Here is an 11,886-nt window from a genome sequence, read left to right as displayed (position 1 = left end):
ACAGCTGTAAGAACGTCCTCATCCAGAGGCTTTCACATCGTCCGTAAATGGAGAGCTCCATGGCGATTGTTGGGCGAGAAACATCCGTCCACATATTTCATTTTTTGTTTCGAGTGATTATAACTAAGGGGAAGGTGGGCACAGGTCACAGCAACGTGCAAACTGCTGTAAGGGGAGTAGGTAAAACACAATTTTGTCCCTTCTGTCACAGTCCTTTAGGGCAATGATTCTCTCCACAAGATTGTCTCGGTAAGAAAACTTGGTTCATATAAAATGGATTATTTATGAACGTCCATTAGATAGAGGCATCTATCTATATCAAGAAATAAATATCTGCTCCGGAAGATTTCTGATGAAGAGTTTTTTTTTTGATATACTATCGTAAGAATAAGCAGTATCATAGAAATATAAATAATAACATTCTGTCCGGTTTTTCAAAGTCTTCATTGAAGCAAAGAGTTGTGTTCTGAAGCAGTTTCACTTGTTGTATTAGGCTGTGCATATTTAGTTTCCTTTAAAATCAAAGTCTGAAAGAAATTGGAACGGAAGAGCTAAAACAATGAATCGAGAAAGAGATCAAGTGCGTCTAAACCGGAGTAAACATGAAGTGGTTAAATAATGCGTTCCTAGATAGATAAAGAGTGAATAGGTGAATCAAAGGGTAATTTGAAAAGACTATAAGAGAGAGAGATAGAGGGAAATAAATGCTTTGAAAGTAAACCAGCTTTGACTGAAATTTTAAGAGAAGTCAAGCACCTTTGAAATACATCTTACCCACAACACACCTCCCCTCTCTCTCACTTTGAGCATCACGCCTTCCTTGGCCTTTGTGTTCCTCCGTTCTGCTGATTGATCAGACTGCATAGCTGTTCTTTGCATGCTCGGCAGGCTGACAAACGCCAATATGTGTCCAGCCTACCTTTTAAAAGTAAAATGTAGATCCAAGCAAGAGGCGTCAAACACATTAAAAAAAAAAAAAATCCTGTCATCAAATCAGAGAGAGAGGGCCCAAGATAAGTTTAAAAAAAAAAAAAAAACCCAGCATTTCCTTACATGGTCCGCTGGGGCTCTGCACCATCCTTTGAGCAAAGAGAATGGGACCAATGCCCCAAGTTCTCCCTTTGTCAGCCAATCGCGTCACGAGAGAGGGCTCTGGACATTTGGCCATGCCACCCTGCGGACTGCCGATGGTGCATCAGCCAATTAGGTTCCACATTGTCCTCCATGAAGCTTTGAGAGTGGCTAGGGGGAGAAAAAAAAGGGAGACAGAGAGAGAGAAGAAACGGGGGAGGGTGCTTGATCAGGTGCTATTGAAGCATAGCTAGAGACCGAGTATCTGCATGGAGGCAGTCTTTCCAAAGCTGGACTCATCTCTTTTCTATAGTTTTTGTGTTCAGCTCTGAGGCAACTGCTTGTTTACCTGAGTCACTGAGGTATTTTCACAGCAATGTTAATGTTCTCAATCACGGATCATCTCACATCTCTGAAGAGACACTGATGTTCAAACCTAGACCGCTTTGAATCCAACATTCTTCACACACAAGTAATTTCACAAGAAAAAAGTAGCCCTAGTCTAAATAGAAGACAATCTTTCCCTGCGTAAGACTGCTAGCATTGTTAACATTTGGTGGTTCAACAGTTAAACATTCACTGAAAGTATGAGCTAATCCTAGCATTGGCCATGTTGACCTTCGACACTGCAAAGGAAGTGATTTGTTCTCTCTGGAGAGAAAAATGGCTGACACAGAGCTGATGTGAAACTCTTCAACTCGTCTTTAAACAAGCTGAGTTGTTGCAGAGCGACACCAGCGTGTGAGGCTGCGGAGACGAAAACGAGTTCACACCCGGACAAACCTTACAACAGACAGTTCATACACAAAATGAAGGAATGTGGATACACGTTACAAACATTTCAAAGACTCGTGATTTCAGCATTTGACACATGAGAAACTGAAGGGTTCATTTCAAAAATGCGTCATACAATTGTTCTAAAATTTGGCCTAAATTAAACGGTTGAATTGCTTCTATTTGTTTGAATGCTGTTACGACTCCTTTCATTTTGAAATGAAACTTCAAATTATGGAAACTACACAAACAAGTATGTCAATAATGAGTTTTTTAAAGCATCAGGGATGTAATATATTCTTATTGTCCTAAGCAAGGCTTCACAATGTGCATCTGGTTGATGACTAGCTACTCTTCTGGCCAAAGGATGCCCAATTTATTTATCCCAGGCACTTAAGGGCAGGCTTAGCAAATCTAAATGGTTGAAATGAGCTTTTCACACATGTTTGGGAACAAGATGGTCCTTGTTATCGTGGCAATGTTTACTGTAATAAAATGTGGTGAAAGTGCCTCCGACTAAAAACTTAAGGGGACAAGTATTAATCTGTCATTAGTATTTGTGCACGCTTACAACACTAAATTTTAAAAGAGAAAATGGATTAAAAATGCTTTTTTCTGAATAAAAAGTAATAATGGCAGCATTTTTCTTCTGCGTATCAACAAAATGGACAAACACTTTTTAACTGAAAGGAAAAAAAGACCCTTTAAAACTGGGAATTGACTTCATTCATCCATTTCATTCAAAGTAACTTCATTCAATCTTAAAATCTTTAGTGCTCGGTGTAAAACTGAAAATAGCACTTTGGGGCTCAGGCTCCACAAATATGATATAACCTGTTTAATCGCTGATCCATCAATTTAGAGCCGGGGAGCTGCTTTTATTACGTAAATAAAACCAGAGATTGGAGGAGGGTGCTTCTAAAACACAGATATGGAAACCCCAACAGCCCCGTTAGACATAAGAAGAACAACAGGATGCACAAAGAACAAAGACAAAGACACGTACAGAACATATTGGGGGGGGGGAGTCCTGTCAAAGACACATTGCAGGAGAGAGAGAGAGAAAAGACAGTGAGTGAATCATGACAGAGGCAGTGCTATGGCAGACACAGACATTTGACTTGGAAAATGGCACCATTTGTTTCTGTTTAGCACCAGTTTATCACATATCGGTTCTGAGATTGAGAAGAGAAAAATTGCACGAGCTCAGTCCAAAAACAAGAAGTCCCTTAGATTAGAAAAAAAAAGGAAAAAAAAGTTCCCAAAAATGTCTTCCGTCACTCAAACCTCTACGACGCTTGATCGCTTGATTTCGTGTCTTTGAATCTCAGTGTTCAGCCCACAGATCATTCCTCTGACTAGCACAGCTAACTCTCCATCTGTTACCTCTGCATCAGATCTCCATTGGAAAACCCTGTTGAAAAACACTCCAAGGCACTAAGAAAGCCAGACTACGTCACCACATCTCTGCCTAAACAATTTGCAGCCTGGCGTGTTCAGGATAGGCTTATTTAATGCACCTACATCCATGGGAGTCAAGGGTTACTATAAGATAGCTTATAACACTTGCTAATGGCTACTATGAAGTCTTTGGGGTGCAAGACATTCTATAGTGTTTGCTCCTCACGTGTATTGGTTTGTCAGACAGGCAATGAGTGCACGGAGCAGGTGTTCACATATCGGCTAGGTATCTACGTCAAATGCTTTGTTTGACTGATTCAAACAGTATCTTATAAGGTATCATTATCTTGTCCTGCAAGACTGATACTGACTAAAGCTCCAGGTGAGCATCAAGAGAACAAGTGTCCATTGAAGAGCCCTTTGTGTTGTTGTGTTCATGTGTTATGCACTGTACAGTAGCTGTATGAGCACTACTCGTCTCCCGCGCACTGTTCTTCTCTCTCTCGCCCGGGGAATGAACTTCTACGTATGGCGAACTCTTTTCAAAGCGCTGTCTTGCTAAACGGGACTGTCTCCCTTTGTGTCATCTCTCTCTGATTTGGCTCAGTGTTGTGTTTGACCTACTCCCCCTTCTTCTGCTATGCCTGTAGTTGCTGTTGCCGTGGTTCCAGTTGCCTGTGAGGTTGTCATGGGGGAGGATGTTTGTTTGCCACGGAGCTCTCCATTCTGACTAGGATGCTGATGAGGAGTGGGCAGAGAGGGAGGGTCTACAGTTTGGGGGAGGACTCCATTGTGGGGCGAGCTGTCAGAGGAAATGCCCGAGGAAGAGACTCTGAGGCCTTGATCGTCGGTTACCGCTCCTCCATCTCCTCCTCCTTGTCCTCCTCCTCCTCCTCCTCCACCTCCCCCTCCACCTTCAGTTTTCACACCGGGGTCTGCAGAACCCAGGGAGGAAAGCTGGTCCTCCTAGCGAGATAGAGAGAGAGGGGAGGGGAAAGAGGAGTGGGAGCGGGGAGAGATGGTCGTAGGAGAGAGGCCATTCAATGAACGATGGGAGGGATGTGAGGAGTTGCAAAGGAGATGTCCAATCAAGGCAGATAACGTGACATGTAGAGGGAAAAAAAATCACATGTTGAAGAGGTGTGAGAGCGTGGGAGGGAGGAAGAATAGTGAGATACAGATGGGATAAAGAGGACAAGCAGGAAAATCGCCAGAGAAGGATGTGATTGAATTGTGAGGAAGCCGAAAACATTGACAAATACAAAGAATGAGTACATGTAAAAGGGAGGAACGTGTAGGAGCAAAGGAAGGGGGAATTAGAAAATTAAAAGACAAGTGATAAGGGATTGGAAGAACCACATAGAAAGAAAAGAGAGAGACAGAGAGAGGAGAGAGAGAGAGAGGGCCAAATGAGTCACGGAGTTGATGCATGACGTACACCAGTAGAAATGGCAGCACAGGAAAAGGGACACAGGGGAAAGAGGGGATGAAGGGGGATTAAAACTCGTGAGGTCAAAGGGTCCTGATCCTCTCCGGATGAGTAGCAAGGGGTGTTTGTCGGGTGACAGGTGTCAGGAAAATATCAGGAAGTCAAATGAGTCATTCTTTGCCAATGAGTACAAATCAATATCGACTTAAGTTGCTACGTAGATGTGCGAGCTTGAGCAGCTGAAGCTATTTTAAATTAAAGACTATAGATGAGTTACGGCTCCTAGACATATCTTAACAGCACATACTGTAGCATCAGCCTGTTACTATGAACATGCAAAAAACCTCAAGCCACAAAGAGCTCAGAGCCAAATTTAAGAAGCAGGATAAAGGTGCATCCCATAGCCTGGCAGGAAATCCAAACCTCTGTCCAATTCACCAACCAAAACGCCTAACCCAAACCCATTAATCACACAGCAGCGAGCCGCTGCATGGGTGTTCATCCTGGGTTGGAGCTTTTGATCGGTGATTAGGTCAAAGTTTGGTTTTGCCATTGGTTCTTACTTACATTGGCGCAGAATAACAGCAATGCAATACTAGTGTCATTATTAGTATATATCAACGTCTGTTTGCAAGCCTTCACTCCCAGCCTTGTTCACTGACGTCTGTGTAGGAGCAGTGGGGAGAGAAAACAATTGGGTTATTGTGCCAATAGACAATTATGAGGACTCTATTCAGAATGGTGCTGACTGTATCCAAGAGCTACTGCAAGATGATTTGAATATAGAAGCAATTTGAAAGCGGAAAAATCACAGTTTTACCACCAGACCAGGGTAGAACCTCTTGAAATAATCGCACTTGATTTATCTCGCCTGGCACATTTGCTGTGTGGTGTCTAGACATAATTACAGAGACTCTGTTTAACTGAAAAAAATGTTAAAAAAAAAAGAGTTCAGAGCCATTTAAAAGAGCTTGGAAATATATGTGCAATAATTGATCTCAGGTTTGTTTGTTAACAAAACACTGGAAAATATGCATGACTTTAAACAGCACTGTAATGCTAACATACAAGAAGTATGAATACTGTAACATGAATGGAATGACATGCTATAGAGGGGAAAGACAGGAAGTAAGAGGGATCGTTTGGTCTGCATCCAGTAGAGAAAATGAATCAAAAAGGAGCAAAAGAAATTATCACTTGATAAGCTGTATCTGATGGGTGTGTCCATTGTGAGTGGAAGGTGTTTCCATTTCAAGTGAGAAGAAGAACAACAACAAAAAAAAGAAGTTACCCCCCAAATTTGATGTGAATTAGCAGGCCTTTTCTCTTCTCAATCAGAACCAAAATGAATGAAAACAGTTTCAGCTGCTAACTGGTGCTATGAACAGCTACAGTCTCTATGGTTACAGACAGTTACAGGATGCCAGTAACATGACTCCACTAACACTTGTTCCATTACTTTCAAACACGACCAACAGCGTCGTCTAATATCCATGTGTAGAACAATACACATGTCTATTAAACTCAGAAATCAAGCAGCTGAACAACGACATGGCAAAATGTTTACTGACATCCTTTTTTTTTAAAACTTACCAAACTTGCTTCTCTCTCTGTGGGCTGTAGTGTTTGATTACTTGGTGCATTCAATTACAGTTTGATGTGAGAGTGTTTTTTATGCTAATGGGAATTGTTATACTGGAGACAGAAACACAAAACACTTAGTGGAGAACTGAAATGTTGAGTGTATATTAATGATGCAGATAGAGTAGCATACACACAGGTTCTTACCCATCTCCTCCAATCTCCAAACAATCTGAATCATGGATGTCTAGAGCAAAATGTAAACTCTTTCTCACCTCTTTGAAATAAAAACCTGCTGTAAGTGTTGGTTTAATCCGCTTGTATATGGCAGAACCCCTGCATGGCTTAAAATGGCTGGCTTGCCAGGTGAAGAGCTCTAACTCTGACGTAAAACAAACAAAAAAAACTTGGTACGCATGTCACACATCATCAGATGCTCCACAACAGCTGGCCTACGCCGCCACCATTCAACCAAATAATGTGCCCAGGTGCCAAACACATACACAAACACAGAAACATCAGAAACACAGACGCACTGAAAGACACAGAAGAGACACAAAAACATGTGCACATTAATCAGTGTTCTTCAGGGAAGGATTGGGTCAGATACGGAGATTTCCCATAATTCCCGTGGTTTGACTGAGGGCGTGCTGGGAGGGATGAAAAACTGAATGGAAATGTGAGCTCATGTGTGCAGGAAAACACAGCGGTTAAAAATATGTCGTGTGAGAGGAGAAGAATGTTTAGGAAAAGAGAATTCACACCATATTTCACAGACTTTTGCACAGATTGATCACCGAGTGGTAAATCTCTTTATAAAATCTGTGTTCAGGCAGGCATTGAACCAGTAAACAGGCCCAAAATGTAGCTGCTCATGTCTTATTGTTCAGCCCATGGAACCATGAAACATGTGATTATTCTCTTTTGATGGCGTTTTATGTGTAGCTGCTTGGCAGAAAGTAATAATTTTACGTTTAAAATGTCATTTTTTTTCATTATATCACTAATCAAGGGCAAGTGAAAAAATAAGGTGACTATTAAAATGTGATGAAAATCTGAGTTGAATATTTGCAAATGCCGACATCTGAAAGTAGCGGAGCTTAAAAATCAGTGCTATTCATTGATTATTTCAAATCCAATGCAAAGAGTGACAGAAAGGTAGGCATGTATGACTGGAAAATCATTAGCGCATAAAATGTTGGCATGTATGTCTGTGAATTGCTGGTTATGACTCAAGTGTGTGTCTGTGATGGCATTTTCATTTGGAGAGAGCTGCAACAGTCACATACAAAACATATGATATTTAATATTTGGAGATGGTGTTATAAATTATAAATAAATGGTCTAAGCTACTCCAATACTTTGATATATTTCTGCCAAGGCATGTAATATTCCCATTGGTCACCATGAAGTGAAAAAGTAACCTAATCATCCCAAATGTCAGATAAACTCTCTTTTAAAGGTCTGTCACAGAATATTTTCAGAGTGGGTACAAGAAGGCATGTTTCTGTGTTGGGAGGGTGACAACAAAAACAGAGCAGGTTACAACTGTTTTCTGAACAACACACAACGCCAATCATGGCACTGCACAGAAATTAAGAGACTTTAAAGCTGCATAAGTGTGCATGTAAAAACAGCCTTTGCAAAAACACAACATTTCAGCAAAAAACAGGAAGATGAATAGGCTACACGTACCTGACTGAGTTAGCCTAGCTTGAATTTCTGTTTAGTTTCCTAGATTGCATTGCATTAACCGATAGTTCTACAACTACATTCAACTGTCATATGAATAAAAATTATTCTCATAGTGTTATTGTTCTGACATATCAGAGTTTAGCAGAAGCATGGTTGCTAACTAACATTTGCTAGCTAGCTGCGTTAGCTAACGTCTTGCCTGCTACGCTCTGTCCTAACTCACACGTTTCCTCAATTTATTACCACAAATCTTCAGTTAAATGCCTGTTTTTTGTGAGAAAACACTGCCAGCAAGAGGAAATAGCTGATTTAAGTGGAAGCAGGATTAACAGTAGCGACACTAAATTAGCTAGCTTGCAAATTTTAACCAAACACATGAATGGCGGGGGGCTACTTTAACAATGAACCAGCAGGCTTTTTCAGGGGGGCGTTTCAACGTGCCACAGGAAGAAAAGCTCAGGTGAAAATAATGAAATTAATGATGGCTGAGTTTCATTTCGCTGTGTCAGTTCAAGGGTCCTTCGATGCATGCCGGCTCACTGTCACGCTGTCAAGGCTTAGTGGGGCTCTTGAACACAACAGAGCCGTTGTTAATGATATTTGCCTGACAAGTACAAATATTTGCTGTGAAAAAGGCCCATGGGAGCAAAGGAAACACCTCTGCCGCTTCTCCCTTCACACGGTAGAGTCAACACCATCAGCTTTCTTTGTGCGACCTCTTTCAACAGCAATTTACGTGACACTGTGGCCTGCAGAGCTTGTTTGTTTTATGATCGCGGAGAAAAGGATGATCTATGAGAAGAATCTCCTCCGCAGATATTTTTCAAGACAAAAACCCTCTATCACTTTTTCTTGGCACTAGACAGCTTCCAAGCAAAGTTTGCCCTCATTTGCATAAACTAAAATATTTAAACTTCAACTCTTGAGTCACAGGTCGATCCTGGAGCACTTATCTAGCCCAAAATGCTCCAAGAAATTCATTTCTGAAGAATTTCTTAAATCCTACAGCAGCCATGAGCTTTGACCACTGTTGCTGTGAAAAAACAAATGGGAGGCCTGATTCCAAAACATAGCAGATTCAAAATGCATGACTTTGTGAACAAGGCATGCAGCCTTAGCTGCTGAATTCATCCAAAATCGACCAAGAATCCAAAACCAGCTTGTTTTAAGCTGCAGATTGTATTATTGTTTTCTCTCAACAGCGTCCTCTTTGGCTCCTTTCCATCTTTTGCGCATGTCAGAGTTTTAGGACGCTACCTTTGGATATATTTTCAGAAACTATGATGTCTCAGCCTAATGTCCGAGGCACAGAAGAGCTCCAACTGTGCGTCACGTAACCTCGTCTATGGGAAAAAATGAGCAGGTTTTTTACTTCTGCAACCGGATGTGCCAAAATAGCTTCTTGCACTCGCGCCACTACTTTTAATATGCTAAGAAGTTTGCAACTTAGCTAATTGACCTGCGAACATTAGCAAGTCACTCTTTCTGCTAAAAAGCTAATGTACTAACAGTCATGTCAAGCAGAAACAGAGTTTTAATTTCCTTCAGTTTAGTTAATTAAGCACTATTTGTCTGTATTTTTACCAAGTAATAATGCCCTCTGTTTAAAGCAGGGCACTCTAAAAGGCAGAAACTGTGTTCAATCCAAACTCTTCTCCACCTACATTTAATTTCCAGCCTCTCTCGTACATCTGACATCCTTGAGTAAAAGCCTGGCGCTGTGTACAGTTTCCTGACATCGCATTACGTGACTTATGGGTACTACAGTTCAGACATATTTCAGATGGACACCTCTCACTGCCAAGTTTCTCAGTGCAGCTTTAAGCCTTTGAAATGTTTTATTGTCACTCTTTCAACACAGAGGCGTGCCCTTCAGAACCATCAGTAACCTCCGTCCAAACCATTCTGTGACAGGCGTCTTTTTCTGAAGGATAAATGGGAAAGTAAGTGGGCCTGTCAGTGTGTTGGCTTGCAGTGAGTTCACAGGGTGCTGCATATGGACAGGGACGCACATAGAGAACAGCAGAAGTGGAAAAGAGGCAGCAGGTTATGGATGGAGAGTGAGAGTTTGCCGGTTTGTTTATTACCTGGATACTCGGGGTGGGACAGGTGCGAGACGGGGCTGCACTAGGATGGACTGACGCCTCCCCTAAGAGAAATCACCGTATCTCATCAACATAGGAGGAGAGGAGAGGAGAGGAGAGAAGGGTTGAAAGCAGGAGGCAGGAGGAGGATGCTGACAGCAAAAGAGGGAGTGTGCAGTGGGGAGGATTGAAAAGGGCAGTGAGGGTTGAGGAAAACAACAGCCACCCAAACAACACAATGCAGAACAAAAAGTGAACATAAACAAGGACATAAATATACATAAAAATGCTCACAAACGCACATTTACATACATGTAGATAATGGCAACCATACACGCCCAGCATTATCAGACAACCCGACAGCCTGAAAGCATTAAAGCAGCGTGCCATGCGGTGTGTATCAATAACAGAAATCATGCTTCGGACAATAAAAAGAATAAGGGGTTAGATTGTGCACTCCAAGCGACATCTGCATCTGAAAACAGCTGATGAATCCAAAAGCCTTTGGAAAGCTGAATCTTGCACGTTTCCTGGTTAGGAAAGGTAAGAAGGACATGCTTATCAAACATGCAACCGTCTACTCTATGAAGATAAATATACAGACACTTGGAAAACCCAGAATTAGATTTACATCAATACACTACAGTCAAAAACAACAGAGAGTAGGATTTCTGCATTTTACGGTAACTCACACTGCACCACACACACACACACACACACTCAAAAATGACCAACATTCAGGAAGTGGCAGCAGTTAGTACAGATAAAAGAGTGCAACCAGATCTTATGGATGAAACGTCAGTATGATTAATGTCACTGCAAGCTCAGGAGGCCGTTTCCTCATTAAATACACACTTCTGATAGCTGCTGATCAAACAAGAAGTTAGAAAATCTGAAGGAAGGCTTTACAAATGATGCATTTGATACTTAAATGTAAAAAACTGATAACGAGTGTTTCAGTTTTTACAACTGATACTGTGCAGTAACTGCCAGATACTGTAAAAAGTGCAATCACATGTCTTCATGAACGATTCAACTTGTTTAACTGGCATTGATTACTGAGAGAGGGCTGTTCAATGTCAGTTCATAATGTCATAAATCACATTCGTCAATTATTTGTCAATTATTTCATCAAATAAAATATATTCCAGCCCATTTGAAATGTGTTACTGTAATAATATGATGTAATTTCTTGGATTAACATCTTTTATTATCTTTTCAACATTGGTGCTACCACGTTTACGCAGGGTTTCTGCAGGGTTCACCAAATTACACCTGAGGCTTTTAAAGACCTTTTCAATAACACAGAATGCTACTCAATACTTTTCTTCAAATATTAATTGTCAATTGTACTCAATGCTGCACAGTACAGTGCACAGACAGTACTGATGTGTACTGTACACATGAAGCTCCACAAGGAAGAAGAAGCGACATACATATATATATATATACATGGGGTCATGATTAATGTTACTGTCTTCAGCAGGTAAAAAAATAAATAATAAAATCAAGACTGCTGCAAATGAAATTCAATACTTTTTAACAACTTCCAATGCCTTTTTAAATGCAATTGAATTTTTGAGACTTTTCAAGACCTGCAGATACCCTGTTACATTATTTGGCAGTTATTACCTTATCAGTTGCTGAGGTGTACTTTAATTTACGTAAACAGGAATAACTTCCTTCTAATAGCAGATAAATCTCAAAATATCTGCATGGAAGGCAACTTTTTGCAGTGTGTTTATTTTATAGGCATCCTGCACCGGGGTTATAATGTGTGTATAATGGGTCTAATGAAGTGTGTGTTTTGGTAGTTGGTAACAGTGGTCCGAGGAAACAATGGCATCACAT

At 41.0% G+C, this 11,886-nt stretch overlaps 1 protein-coding gene across 1 annotated transcript in view; it reads right to left on the bottom strand.

The window, feature by feature from the left end:
* Positions 1-3,849: 3,849 nt before the first annotated feature.
* The window catches only part of syngap1b (synaptic Ras GTPase activating protein 1b), a 102,053-nt gene continuing 94,016 nt past the window's right edge, over positions 3,850-11,886 (bottom strand). Inside the window, exon 20 of the mRNA XM_041942928.1 lies at positions 3,850-4,212. Coding sequence (XP_041798862.1) covers positions 3,850-4,212 — 363 coding nt within the window. The remainder of the gene's footprint in view (positions 4,213-11,886) is intronic.

Source organism: Chelmon rostratus, chromosome 8 (assembly GCF_017976325.1).
Source record: "Chelmon rostratus isolate fCheRos1 chromosome 8, fCheRos1.pri, whole genome shotgun sequence".
In the NCBI taxonomy this organism is placed as follows: Eukaryota; Metazoa; Chordata; class Actinopteri; order Chaetodontiformes; family Chaetodontidae; genus Chelmon; species Chelmon rostratus.
This window is presented reverse-complemented; position numbering and strand designations above follow the sequence as displayed.